This window comes from Balaenoptera borealis (genome assembly GCF_965194805.1).
Source record: "Balaenoptera borealis genome assembly, chromosome: 3".
In the NCBI taxonomy this organism is placed as follows: domain Eukaryota; kingdom Metazoa; phylum Chordata; class Mammalia; order Artiodactyla; family Balaenopteridae; genus Balaenoptera; species Balaenoptera borealis.
The window spans coordinates 81,775,353-81,790,362 of NC_138866.1; the positions used below are offsets into that span (position 1 = coordinate 81,775,353).

At 46.2% G+C, this 15,010-nt stretch overlaps 1 protein-coding gene across 4 annotated transcripts in view; it reads right to left on the reverse strand.

Moving 5' to 3' along the window:
- Positions 1-14,329, reverse strand: part of RASGRP1 (RAS guanyl releasing protein 1) — an 82,760-nt gene extending 68,431 nt beyond the window's left edge. For all 4 annotated transcript variants that reach the window (XM_082384960.1, XM_082384958.1, XM_082384959.1 and 1 more), the window contains exons 1-2: positions 14,161-14,329; positions 9,523-9,704 (exon numbers count right to left, since the gene is read on the reverse strand). In XM_082384960.1, coding sequence (XP_082241086.1) covers positions 9,523-9,704; positions 14,161-14,195 — 217 coding nt within the window. In that variant the 5' untranslated portion in view covers positions 14,196-14,329. The remainder of the gene's footprint in view (positions 1-9,522; positions 9,705-14,160) is intronic.
- Between the last annotated feature and the right edge of the window lie 681 nt (positions 14,330-15,010).

The following is a 15,010-nucleotide window of genomic DNA, read 5'->3' on the forward strand; positions in this document are numbered from 1 at the left end:
AAGATGTTAAAAAAAAAGTTATTAAAATTTTAAAAGTAAGACAGGAGAGCTGAGTTACAATTAGATCTTTGTAAATACAAGTATGAGAAGATGGATGTTAGCTGAACTTATTGTGGTAATCATTTCACAATATATGTCAATCAAACCATTATGCTGTACACCTTAAACTTATACAGTGATGTATGTCAATTATGTCTCAAAAAAAAAAACTGGAAAAAAAGTATGTGAGCTGAGTTATAGTCAGATCTTTGTAAATACAAGAACTTATAAAGTAGTGGGAATTAAATGAGAATATGTATATAAAAATATTACTATAAACACTGTGTTGTTCATAGTAAATACTCAAAAGGTAACTATTACTAGAAAAAATTTTAAAGTCTATGTACGTGGTAAATTTTATGTTATGTACATTTTACCACAATAAAAAAGTCTATGTAAGTACAACATAGATTCAGTCTATATTAATAATTTAGGGAAAAAATCGATTTAAATTTGGTTGGTCTTTTAAGTCTTCACCCTAAGGATACTGGCTCTTCTAATAATCAAAAGTACTTTCTTTAAAAACAGACAAATTCCCAAAGGACTTACAAGTTCACAGTCAACATCATGATTGAGACCCCATTACGCCTTCTCCCATACATTTTCAGTCTCAGAAATCATTTCAGGAGTATGACAGTGAGGGGAAATTGAGACTCTGAGTTACAAAGTGACAGTCCAGGCGCCCTGGGTTTAAGCCAATGACAACCTCAAAAACAAGACTGAAGGCTTCTTTTTTTTTTCAGCAAAAACTATTGACAAAGTTTTACTGATCATCCACAATAGTGGAATATGGAATTATATCATACAATGGATTTAATAAAACTTTTATTAAAATGACAATGGAATAGTCACCAAATCTTTGGAATAGGGATTTTTTTTCTTCAAGTTTAGAGTTAATAAAGGAAAAGACAAAGAAAACATGAAAAATTTAACGACATAAAAATGTAATATTTCATTAATGTCCCAAAAACAACATAAAAACTGAAATGAGAGTGAGGAAAAAAATGCCTGTAGCAAATGCCAATCAAAGAGTTAACAGGGGGCTTCCCTGGTGGCGCAGTGGTTGAGAGTCTGCCTGCCAATGCAGGGAACACGGGTTCGCGCCCTGGTCTGGGAGGATCCCACGTGCCGTGGAGCAACTGGGCCCGTGAGCCACAATTACTGAGCCTGTGCGTCTGGAGCCTGTGCTCTTCAACAAGAGAGGCCGCGATGGTGAGAGGCCCGCGCACCGCGATGAAGAGTGGCCCCCGCTTGCCGCAGCTAGAGAAAGCCCTCGCACAGAAACGAAGACCCAACACAGCCATAAATATATAAATAAATAAATTTAAAAACCCACACATTTAAAAAAAAAAAGAAGAGTTAACAGGGCTTCCCTGGTGGCGCAGTGGTTGAGAATCTGCCTGCCAATGCAGGGGACACGGGTTCGAGCCCTGGTCTGGGAAGATCCCACATGCCGCGGAGCAACTGGGCCCGTGAGCCACAACTACTGAGCCTCCGCATCTGGAGCCTGTGCTCCGCAACAAGAGAGCCCGTGATAGTGAGAGGCCCGCGCACCGCGATGAAGAGTGGCCCCCGCTTGTCGCAACTAGAGAAAGCCCTCGCACAGAAACGAAGACCCAACACAGCCAAAAATAAATAAATAAATTAATTAATTAAAAAGCAAGTTAAAAAAAAAAGTTAACAGGCTTTTTTTTTTTTAAACCATAAAAAGCTTTCATAACCTCTAATAATAAAAACATTAAACAAGTGATAAATAGGCAAAGACGTGGACAGCTCACAAAATTAGAAATATAGTTAGCAAACAAACTTATGAAAACACACTCAACAAAAGCTTGGTTTTATGTATCAATAGTGCCTGTTACCACATAGAGAGAAATGAAGGCAAACGATTAAACAGATGGAATCAGAAACGAAGAGAGACAGCATATAATGCTAGCATTAATGCATTAATGAAGAACAGAAGTCACAAAATTGAGGTTTAGTTGATCAGGAATAAGGGAAAGTTTAATCACGGAGAATTTTTAGAGGAGGTAAATTAAAAAAACAAAAACACAGAATAACTTCGACTCTAAAATGAGAATCTCTCAGTCTTAAATTTCCACTGTGACATTTTTTTTTTTTACTGTTACATATGTTTCAGGTGTACAACACTATAATTCAATATTTGTATATACACTACACAGTGATCACCCCCAAAAGCCTACTTACCATCTGTCACCATATAATTGACCCTCTTTCACCCCTTTCACCCACTCCCCCACCCCCTTTCCCTCTTGTGACCACAGATCTGTCACTTCAAAAAAATTTCTCAACTTCACTGATATGTGACTCCTTATCTGTAAGATATATGGTTCTTTTTCTTTGAAGAACACATGGAGAGTTGTTTTATAAGATAGATGAAAGAAGCAAAACAACGGCAAATAATACTTTCTCCTAAACAGGTAACACAAAGTAAAATTTCCAGTTTCCAGCTTGCCGCCTTTTCCCTTTGCCGTGTAAGCATCCTCTGTAGCTGGGGGAAGGTGATGGTAAATGCTTAACAATGGCCTCTCCAGGGGTGGGGTCGAGACGACCCGATTGGTAGTGTCTGCCCATTTCCCTGGAATAGATACTCCCAACACAGGGAACGTCAAGCTCCTGGCGTGACTTCACGGACCACGGAGCTGGGAAGAGACGCAGCTATCTCCACACCACTATATGTCTATGTATGATACGTATGTGCTATACATGTATAGTATATCACTATATAGCATTTGTACCATACAGACACAATGGCCATCTCAAGAAGATGGATGACAGTAAAATGTGGTAATATACTAGGAAATGATGAGTTTTGAGGGTTTATTTTTATTTTTAATATAACTGTAAGTTTATATAATTTAATTTTTATTGATGCCTGTATTTAGCAATTGGCCTGCTAAACGCCTGACGATGTAACAACCTGCTCTCACAGAGTAAGACTTTCAAGACTGTGACAGCATCCAGTCAAGTGTGGTGCCCTGTGCGTCTGCGTAGGACGTGTGTAGCTGACCCTGCTTCTTCTCTCGCTCTTTCCCTGCTGTCTTCCTCATAACCACTCTAGGACAACCCCAACTAGCTGGTAGCCCAAACTACCGGCAGACCAAGGCACCGAGTCCAGCAGCTGTAACAGCTCCAGGCAGAAGGAGGCAGGTCCTACCAACAGGAGGTGGGCCAGGGGTGGGTCTGCACTTCAGATAACCTTCCCCGGTGGTCTCACTGCCAACCACAGCCAACAACTGAACACACCGTTTTTGCTTTCATGTTATTTCCTAATGTGTTTCCATCATGGACTTAACAACCTTCATGTCGATATAGGGCCTTAAAAAGTCTGCTGCAAAAGCAGCGCTTTTGAAGAAGTACTCAGAGGAGCACCTCTCCAGTCCCCTCAGCTAAGCCACTACTTCTGCGTCTCTGACCCACGGGGAACTGGCATACACCAGGGAGCCAGGCCCCCAGCACCACAGTAAACTGGTCCGAGTGTGGCTTAAAGGTGGAAATGCACGTTGGGAATGCTGCCTTTGAGTGCAAGGAAGCAAATCATAGTAATAATAGACCACCACTTTCCGTTTATTTCCACGGCCAAAAGACTGACAGGCGGGAAGTTTTCAAGAGTTTCTGCATTTGAAAAGGGATAGAAGTGCAGGAAAATCGGACAGAAGTGGGCCCACAGTTGCAAACCTGCTCAAAGGCAGGCCTCTCTCTAGTTAGATCTGGACTGATTGCTTTAGAGATGGCCAGGACACTGGTTTCGCCTCGTGATTGTCTAGTTCATATAGTTGAAAACCTATTTGCTCTAACGTTTTTCAGAGGATTTGTATTCTTCAAGTTTTCCGTGTTCCCCTAGAAAGCCTGAGAAAATGCTCTGGGATGTCCAAGAAGCAAGTGTGCTGTAGGATGGTGTTTCTCAAAATCAGTTTGTGGGGTCACCTCCTTCAAAACCACAACTGAATGAAAAGCTCCGGAGTTGACCCTCAGGAACCTGAATGTTGAACACACCCCACAATGATGACTGCTCATGCTGAAGCTGGAGAACCTCTGGTAGAGTGGAGAGAACAGGAGTGGCAGAGTTCAGGTCTCAGCAGCTCTCCCACTAATGAGTTTGGCCACTTTCCACGGGTTACTAACATTCCTGAGCTTCAATTACCTGTTAATTAAAAGAGCAAAATAATATCCACCTCACAGAGCTGTTGTGAAGATGAATGGGGCCAATTCAGGTCAAGGCCCAGCCCGCCAGGCCTAAGAAGGGAGGAGATGGGAAATTCCCTCTAGTCACCATGCCTCACACCTGGAGAGGGCAGACCTGCCAGCCTATCAAAGATGCAGCAAGGAGGCTCCTTGCAATATTCAGCATCCCAATCATAGAATACGAATTCACTCCAGAGGGCTAAGAACAGTCACGCCCGGGAGCTGCTCTGATGTCCCGGAGCCTCAGGACGTGGGTGCCCCAAGGACCATCCTATACATACGAAATCTTGCAACCATGACTCCCAGAGATGGGAGATTCCACTAAGGAGGCTACTGGGACAGCTGTGGTCTTCTTCACAAAGGGCCTGTCCTCACAGTGGCCAGCCTTCCTGACCCTACACTTGGCTTTGTTCCTTGAAGTTGCTGGTTCCTGAGTCCGACTGCCCTTCAACGTCACGGCCCTTGGCATCTGGTCTTGTGCTTTTGTTGCCTCTGGGCACTTGGCTTTGGTGCACAGACTAAGTTGCAGAGTGGTGAGGAACACTGAATCTTCCCTCTGCCATGGAGGGAACAATAGTCCCAACAAGTATATGTTTGCCTTTTTTGGATCTAACTTTAAAAATAGATGTAGTGTTTTACCCTTAATAAGCTGAGGTCTATACAATGCTTTTAACATCCAACTGCAGGAAATACATCTGTTAGTGGTACGGGAAATATACCTATTAGTCTGGAGGTTTTTCTCGTTTGGGAGATACAATGCACACACTAATTTTAATTAATTCAGAATTTGTTTGAGAGAATTTCAAGCAGATATCTGGTATGTAGATGGGGTCCAATAAATGTTTCCTACATTGAGTGGAGTTTAATTTCTAATCTGGGAGACACCAGGCCTGCAGACTGTGGGCACAGAGTGCAGACTTGTCCTGTGGGGCATGCAGGTCTCCCCCGAGTGGAGGGAGCTTGCCCTAGGAGAAGGACCTAAGCATGACCCAGCTCAGCTTTCAAGAGGCTTCTGGGAGCGTGTTTTCTCTTTAGACTGGGCTGGGCGGCTGGGGGCATGAGGCAAGTTGTTTCAGTTCTCACAGGCTCCACTTATTGTCTCCTCTGTCCATAGAGACACTAATACCTGACCTATTTCAGAGTTGTTTTGAGTTTAAAAGAAAATCAATACATATAGCCCTCCAAGAAAGAAATAAACAACACACCATAAATAAGATACTAGCTAAGCTGTGTTTCCTTTCTTGCTGTCAGGTAAGACAAAGATGTTGTTGCTTCCCACACTCGACCTGGGAGCAGAAGGGCTGCTTACTGAGGGTCCCTTGCTGGGACATGTTTGCAGTTTTCTTTCTGAGGCTGTCAGAAGTTGTCTTGCATTCAGAGGGGGGCAGAACTGGGACATCTGAAGCCTTCCATTCGGCCCTCAAAGCTGGCAGCCCTCTTACAAAGTGAAAACATTATAAAAAGCCCAGATGATCTCATAGGTCTTTCCTACCTCTGAAACAGATGGTGTGATTCACATACATTTGACATAAACGTACCAGGGTTGTGATGATTTGCCTCATTATGTTCAGTGGAAGAGTGGATTAATAAGCAATAATATGGTGACAATGTAAAGCATGACCTCTGATTAAAACAGAAGGTGGGAGTGGGTTGTTTCATGGTGAAAGCAATGCACTATGACTCAAGGCTCTGAATTTCTAATCACAGATCTGTAACCTTGTATGTGGCATTGGGAGGCTTGCTAGAGGCTTGCTAGAGGCCTTAATTTGTACGTGCAGGCCACCCATCCTTAACAGCCTTGTAATAAGTCCTTCCTCTGAGAACAGTGTGGGTGGTAATTAATGGTTAATACTACTAAAGAGAGAGCCATCAGTAAAGACTGCCAAATGCCCAGGATGCCTTAGACAGTATTCAGACTATTAGCTGGAGCCGCTAGAAAAATGCAAATCCCACACTGCTTTTCCCCTTCCGCTCAACCATCGACCCAGGCCAGTGCTATCCAATGGACTTTCTGCAAAGAAGGGAATATTTTCTATTTACTCTGTCCAGCAGCAGGTACCACTTGCGGCTATTGAGCACTTGAACTATGGCTGGTGAAGCTTAGGAACTAAATTTTACATTTGATTTAATTGTAATTAATTAAAATGTCTACGTAAATAGCCACAGGTGGGTAGTGGCTGCCATACTGGACAGCACTCAGTTCAAACCTCTTCAAAGCATCTGCACCAAGGTGAGGTTGAGACAGTAGTAAAAAGTAAATGGACTAATTAGTCAGTCTTTGTGTTCAAAAGAGGTTTTATTTCCTCCCTTTTTTTTTTTTTTCTTTCAAGTTGTTGGGAGGAGTGGCTGAAACCTGAGTCTGAAGGGAGAGATGACCCCCGCCCCACTCCCCCTGATACAAAAACTTTCCCCATACTTTGGTGGCGTTATTTCCCTCTCTTTCCATGGGTATTCAAATGAGAAGACTTCTAAACTCATGAACAAAAAATTATGCTAGACTGTTTTACTCTAAAGCAAAAACTCTTCTATACTAATCAGAGAAAATAACCAGTAAGGTAAGTTTCAAGATAAACATCAGCTTCGCTCTTTACTATTCTCGGATCACCTCCAAGGAGACCTACAGAAGCACAAGCAATGTCCTACCGTGGATGGCTGCTTGTCACAATCTGGCTTTGGCCTCCCCGGCCCCCAGCTCTAGCTCCACACCCCTGCCCCACCAGACGTCAAGTGATAACCAGAGTGGAATTCACAGACAAAAGTGTCATCTCCCATTCCCTCCAGACATAGGGTGTCTTTTCTTTTTTGCCTCTTTCATGTAAATTCTGTGGCAGGAAACCCTGCAGGACCTCAGGTGCAAAGCCTTGCCTTGTGATGGCTCCTTGCTGCCCTTCCGGCAGCATTCCCACGCCCTGCACGAGAGGGGTTTGAACAGACCATGGCTGCTCTCCCTAGTCTATGCCCTCACCCTTGGAGGGAACTCACTCAGAGCCTACATGGTTTAAAGAATTTATTCTTCCTGCACACCTTACCTTATCATTGCCCTGTCTTTGGTACATTTTTTTCTTTCCCCGAATGGTGCATTCCTCGGTATTCTAAGCTTGAATAATGGAATAGGGGTTCGGTCACTGTAATTCTCTCATGCAAGGCCCAGCCGAATGTCAGATGCAATTAGGGGCTTAATTAGGGGCTATTGATACTTCATGATAATGGATAAAAGACTATTAGACTCAATGGGTTTTTTTTTTTTTTAATAGCTTTGGGATTTTAAGGTACTTTTCAGTTCAACATAATCCAGGAAACAGTATCTTTAGCCCTGCTAGGATCCACTGAGGGGAGTGGGTCAGGCTTGGTTATTTTTTATTTTGCAGGACCTGAGAATCGGTCATGTATTTTTCAGGTTGACGTCATGATGATTTGAAGGTTAGGGCAACAGCCTTGAACTGAGCGGGCAGGGGAGGAAGAAAGATGGCATGATAAAGATATTGTTGGACCTTGTTTCCTCAACAGTGAAATGGAAAGAGAATAAAAATGCTTATTCATGAAATAGAGTGCCCTGCTAAAGACCAGTAAATAAGACTATCACGACTGTGTGAGGAACTTTGCAGCTTATCAAGCTGGGAACCAGGTAAAAGTAAAGTGCATGATGAATAATGGCTCATTTCAGCCATGCTTCCACCCATCCCCCCCATCTTCTAGCTTATCTCCTTGGATGGATATTTTCCAAAGAGATTATTTTGAAATAGAAAACCATTCATTCTGCTCCCAAATTCATCCTCAGCTGAAAGACTAAAGTGTAACTAAATAGAAATTTAATTAAAATTTAATGCTAAACTAGTAAAAATACTCCCTCTTTTCCAAGTTAAAAAATCTAAAATAAACAATAAAGCAGTGATTCTCAAAGTGAGGTTCTTGGATCAGCTGCAGCAGCAGCACCTGGGAAGCTGACAGAAATGTAAATTCTTGGGCCCCACCCCAGACCTGCTAGAGCAGCCAGCCTGCGGGTGGGACCCAGCAATCTGTTTTACAAAAAACCTCCATGTGATTTTGCAGGAACATTTGAGAACGGCTGCTTTAAACCAAATGGTGGAATCACCAAAACTATTCTTTTTTTTTTTTTTTTACATCTTTATTGGAGTATAATTGCTTTACAATGGTGTGTTAATTTCTGCTTTATAACAAAGTGAATCAGCTATACGTAGACATATGTCCCCCACCAAAACTATTCTTTTCAATGTTTTGCTAAATTATACTAAATGAGAATCTCCAAAATGTCAATTTTTCTGAATTCTACAAATAAGGTTTGACTGAGCACTAAACAGGTCCAGCCAATGAATAATCCCTAGCTCTGAGTTCTAACAGTCCTGCACGTTGGGCTACCCCTATGCTCCGTGGGAGGCGCCGGGGCAGGGCGGGCTGGCGCTTCTGAGCTGAGACACACATGCTTATCTGCTTCCCGGTGGGAGGTGGAGGGGTTTCTAAAGGGGCAAGGAGGGGGGCCGGTGATATTGAAACTCTATGAATTTTCCATCATTTCTTTTTTGGAACGGGAACAAACATTTAGTACTTTTCAATCACTACTTCACATATAACAGTCAAAAGAAAGACAGTGCCTACAAATAGGGCATCTTTGTCGATAATTGCTTGTCAGCTGCACTAAGTTGCTCGTCCCTCACTGTGAGTACGGGTGATGACAGAGTGCACGCCTAGATAACTCCCCGCCCATGTGTCTGTCTGCTCATTTTATAGATCCTCAATCCTCAATCACACCGCTCATTTGCCAGTACCTTTCAGGCACAGACATCTGGCTTTGCCTGGTCCTCTCCTATTCCTCCACAACCACCCTCAAGATTGTGAGGGGAATTATTAAGACTTTATTGTCCAAATGATCCAAAGGCTTTCGAATTTCTATTTGATAACAGCGTTTGCTCAGGTGACCTAGTCTTTGTGTGCCCCAAGAACACAAGGACAGAAAAGCACCAGATGTACCACTGCATTTTATCGTATTTTTCACCACAAGAAAAACCTCCATCCTGAGAAAATTGGAAATGCAAACTCTCCTCAGTAACTTTTCTTGCTTTAAATCGCACTTCTCATCACGACCTATTACACCCACATAGTCATGTGCCATAGGCACTGCACAGTCTCCAGCATTTCAAAGGCTCAAGAGCTATTTTTAAACCCCAAATGCAATCTAGGTTGCTATTCTATAACGCACTTTTTAAGGAAGAACAAAGTAAGAGAGCGATTTTTATGCATGTGGGCAGTTCGCCAACTCACCGAAAGATTGAACACAGCTGTCGATGAGATCGTCCAGGCTGGCTCCTTTGGCTAAATGTCCCAGAGACACCATCATTCGGAACTGGGTGATCTGGGCCAGGCTGGGATGGGAGGGGAGGGGGCTGCTGGAGGGCTTCCCCTCTAGTCTTGCTTTAGGGGCTGCTCTGCAGCCATGAGGTTTCCTGGGGAAAGAGAAAAGGCGGGGAGAGTAGAGCGGCCAGGGGCTGACCACGCTGCTCTGCAGGCAGACTGAAGAGGAAAGGAGTAGAGATAAGACAATTAATCCCAGGAGTTGGGCTGATAAGACATACCCCTCCCACTTGGTAAAGGCACCACACGGACTGGTTAGCTGTTAAAGAGACATCTCTCACACTAATAGCAAGGTGAGACTTCAGGGTTGCAACAAACAGGGCTCCTCAGCCTGGGGTTAGGATTGCTTTGGCCTGCTTTCTCCAGTTCCCGAAAGGAAGAGGCAGACGCAAGACTATTCTTGGCAGTTTTTAGCTCCTAGCAATAAATTTTTATTTTAGCCCTGAGACCACTGACTTGGGTCTTAAGAATTGTTTAAGTTTGGTCTCATCTTCAGCTAAATTCATTCCTCTTGAGCAACACCAGAGTTACTGGAGAAAGTCAGGTGGCCTCAGAAACATCTTTAAGGATTTTGGGGGAGAAGGCAAAGACCGAGGACCCGCGTGCAGGGGGTGAGGGTTATGGGGGCGGTGTTTAGACTTTAAGCTAGCCCTGTCTTTTTCACAAATCTTGGTTGGTTCTAAGATTCTGTTTTTCATTACTGATAATCATTCTGAGTCATTTTTATGATTAAACATTATCCTATCAAGTCCTTACTGATTATGAGAGCTTTATTCCAGCAGTGAATACAAAAGGACAAGTCTGAATCTGGAAATGGCTTTACAGCCCAACAGGTCACCTTCCTCCACTTTCACTTAGCTTTACCTTTGGTCATGACCTCATCAGTGTAAGTCAAGTTGTTTGCAAAATGATATCAGTAGGTTAATTAAGCATTTTATTTTTCCTTCCATTAAAAAAATAAACATAACATACAGAGACATATCTATCATCTTTGAAGGTTTACTAGTGATAGGTGTTGTTGCTGATAACTTCTTTGAGTATATTCTCCTCTCCTTACTGTGGCTTTGGCTATTTCATGTTTATTACCAAAGAGGAGATGAAGAAAAGAAATATACCGGAGATCCATAACTATAACTAACCACTATATATTTGATAAACACATGATGGCATTAATTAATCATAAGTACTTATCCTATGAGCAACACATGTGTGATAGGCCAGAGAGGACCAGTGAGATAGTCTGTGAAGGTACTTTGCAAACTGTAAAACATACTCATTATATGTTAGTTGTTGTAGTATGAAGGTGATCTGGAAGTTCCTTAATACAAAAATCTAGTTGAAGAATCAGAACCAGACCAAGAAAAGATAACTCTATAAATCTTAAATAACTGTCCTGTGAGTGTCAAGGGCAAGACGTGTGATGTTCTCAAAGGAGGGAAAACCAGTTCTAAGTGGAGTGTTGAGGAAAGCTTCTCGACAAGATGTAACCTCACTCAGAAGGAGCTGAAGAAGTACTCAGATCAAAATAAAATGCTAGGGCACACATGGATTTTGGGAAACCACCCTGTTAAAAAGACAGTGGGACCACTTAGTACAAAGCCAGACTAGTGAAGGGAACACCCTGACCTTCGAGTTCCCTTTCAAAGTAGCTCCAGAATGCTGGTCTGGCATTGGCTGCTGCCATCTGTTCCAACCTAGGATGGGCTCAGTGAAATCCAATCAGAAACTGGCTCTTGGGAATCTGCTAAGCCAAGGCAGTGATTTCTGAAAGATCAGGTTGGTGTTACAGGACTTGATCAAGTTTCTGGACATTACTGATTTTTACCCAGGCCCTGTGATAGCCCCAAGATCAGATCAGCATCTGAAAATGAAAGAAAATAATGGCCACCCTGAATTGAGTACCTTTGATATGGCAGGCTCTGGGCTGGGGATTTACATGGTCTTTAAAGCTTACAGCCCAGAGAGATGTTATCTCCATTTCACGATGTTGAAACTGAGTCTAAAAGAGGCTAAATGACATAGACAAGGTTGTAGAACTCATACGTACTTGATCTGGGATTTGTACTTGGCACCTCTCTGGTTTGGTTTAATAAATATTTACTGTGCCTGGGACAATGCACCTTTCACTACATCAGAATTAGCAAGAGGAGCTGAAAAGGTCAATTCAACTTAAGACAAAAGTAAAATCCTCCAAAAGCATAGCTGACAACATAAAGGCTGAATCTTGGGTCCTACTTCTTTTTCAGGTCCCCAAAAGTCCTCAGACCCCAGAGCTGGATGGCCCCTCCATGGTCATTCTCCAAGGCCTTCCCCCATGCATGTGAAGGTCTGGGCTGGGAAGGGCAATGTGACTGGGCACCAGTGCAGAGCCAGGTAGAAGCCAAGCCTCCTGTGTCCATGCCATGCTCCCTTCCCTCCGCAGAAGCAGTGAGGACTCTCTAAACCTGGCACTGGTTGTCCAGTGTTGGGATAAGTCAGCTTTTGGCCTTAGCTGCTGCCTCTTCACCATTAAGACCTCTACCCAAGGCAGACTTGGGAAAGATGAAAACAAATCTTTCTTGTTAGAAGCCTCTTTTTCTCTTAGGCCTCCCATATTACTTCTCCTTAGCCCCAAGAGAAGAGGCCACGGCAACTGGAGGCTGTCTCCACACACAGCTCTTCCCGCTGGGGCCGGGATGTCGGTGTCTACCTCTGTCTCTCATCTGGCCAATCCAGGGAAAATTCCATTTTCTCCCTCAGTTGGTAGCATCAACTATTCAGGACTCCAAAAACTGCCCTGGCTCTAAGTCTGGCAATGTTTCCTAGTGTCACCTGTGGGGGAAACCACTTTGGTGCAGGAGGTGATTCTCAGAGGTAGATGCTTTTATCAGAACTAGGAGGGACTGGTAAAATACAAGCAGAAAGAATGAACTTGAAGGGAGTATTTAGGGGACGGGGAAGGGAGGGTGAGATGCAGTCGGGGGGAGGCCACTGAGACTCAGAGGGCTTGGGCAGGAGAAACCAGGGAGAAGAGAAACTGCTAAAACCCAAATGGCATCCTGAGAGGTCAGGAAGATGGGGGTTATGTGCACCATAAACTAGGAAGCTGGGCAATTTTGCTGTGGAGTCTCTTGACTGGCTGCTATGTGACAAACCTTCAAATCGTTCTCTTCTGGTGAAATGGCTGTAGATAAGGATTTATAAAATGCTTTATTTTAGACATAGAATGAATTCACCTCTAAGTCTGCAAAGGCATATGTATTTTTAAAGGAAAGTAGGCAAATGTCTCCTCACCAGCTCCCTCAAGTATTAAAAAAAAAAAAAATAGCGCCCTAGAGAAACAACTTGAAAGTGTTTCCTGAGGCTAAAACTTGCTAAGGGCCCATCCAGTTTGCTGAAGGAGACTGTCAAAACTCTGAAGTGGTTCAGGTGCAATCCACTCCAGCCTCAGGTATCTCAGTGGAGGTTACAATTTCGGGTTGAACTTTTCATGAAATTCAGCCCAGAAGAGTAAGGGATGAAATGGACAAGGAGAACGAACGGAAGCTTCCACAACTTTCTTTGCAGTGGAAGATGGCTTTTATTGGTTTCTAGTGAGGATTTCTTCCAGTCCTGTCCTCTCCCCGTTCCCATAATACAGACTCAGTTGAATGTACTGAAGCTCCTCCTCTCAGTCCGGTGCAAGGCAAAGTGCTGGACCTTCACGGTACAGGACCGGGTGGGGGAGGGCACAAAGGACCAAGAACTTTTAGATCCATAAGGTCCAGCAGGGCAACGCTTCCTGCCTCGACTGGGCACGGCCAGGAGCAACAGAGTCTGTGTGGATGGAGGTGGGAAGAGCACAGCTTTCCCGGCCCTATGCTGAGCCCAGGCCGTTGCCAGGCAGTTGTCCAGTTCCGGCCCTTTGGGGGACAAACTCAAAGTTGCCTGGCCCCTCCAGGCCTCCTTCTCCTGCCAATAGCTTTTTCACTCACGGTCACTTTTCCTTCATCTTCTGTCACCCCCAAGACCCTCCTAAAACAAGTCTCTAGGATCACGGTGGGTGAAGGCGAGTGCAGGTTTCCACCCAGGTGGTTATGTGGCTCACTGACCCCTGTGCACTCCTGGCAAAGGCAGCGGGCCTTCTGGGTCCGGCCCGACGTCCGCAGGGCCGGACGGGCCGCCAGGTGGCGCTGCAGGAGCTGCGGCAGGTGCAGGGGGCGCGGAAAGTCCGCGAGTGGGAGTTCCAGGGGCCCGGCGCCGGGGGACCAGGTCGCTAAGCGCGATTCCGGGGCTCGCCGGGCCAACTCTGGCCGCGCGGCCGCGCAAGCCGGCTCCCTCCCCAGTCCGTCGGGCGAGACGCGCAGGGCGCTCCGGGCTCGTCCGTCCCTCGCGCCCGTCTCCCCCGACTTCGGCCGAGACTTCGGCCGAGACCCCGACCGGCCGCCGCTGCCGCCCGCACCCCGGGCCCGCAACTTCCCGGAGGCGGCGGCGCCGTGCCGGCCCCCCCACTTCCCATCCCGGCGAGGTCCTGGGGCCGCGCGCGCTGTGGCCCCCGCCCCAAGAAAGGAAACGGACGCCCCTACTCACCGCGGAGCTTCTCTCGCTTTGCCCAGGGTGCCCATGGCCGCGGCCGCGCTCCAGGAGCCGCCTCACCCAGCGCGGCGGGACGGGCTCGGCGGGGTGCGGCGCATCGCCACCACCGCCTGCCGGGCCCCTCCGCCCCGGCCTCCTCGCCCAGGACGCCCGACCGCGGCGAACCCACAGGCACAAACTTTGTGTGAGCGCGCCCCCTCGCCCTCCTCCTTGCGCGCGCGCGCACACACGCCCGCTCCAACCACCTGACAAGCGCTGATGTTATCGCCGAGGAAATGTGTGGCGCTGTTCAGTTCTTCCCCGAAACCTGCCCCCATTACTCGGTAGTCCCCGGAGGCCTGCGCCTCCCTCCAACCTCGCCTTTCACCCGTGGCGGCTACTTCTCCCGGCCCGTGGCTGAAGACGGAAGCGGAGCTGGAAGGGCGGGGAGGCTCCAGGTGCCCTGGATATCACCAAACCAGCGCCAGGAGAGGGGTTGGGAGCCGGGGGAACCCGGCTTCACCTGGCGGCTCTCGGGGCAACAGCCGCCCCCCACCCTGCTCCCGCCTTCCCGAATTTCAGGCCAGTCTCCCGAAGACCCCTCGTGCCCTCGCAGGCCTCTCTGGTATATATCAGAGCGCAGAGTCGGGGGTGGGGTAAAGAACGAATACACGGTTGTGGGTCCGCCTTAGCCTGTGCCTTTGGGAGTCTTGTTGGTAGCAATTAACAAGACACCCTGCGGGAGGCAGCGAGTGTGCAGGTGCGCTGCAGGTCAGGCGGGACACAGCTGCCTGGCGTCTGTGGATATGGGAGAGAGGGGTCAGGGCTGGGGAGGACTTTCTGACGGCAGATCTGGTCAGAAATG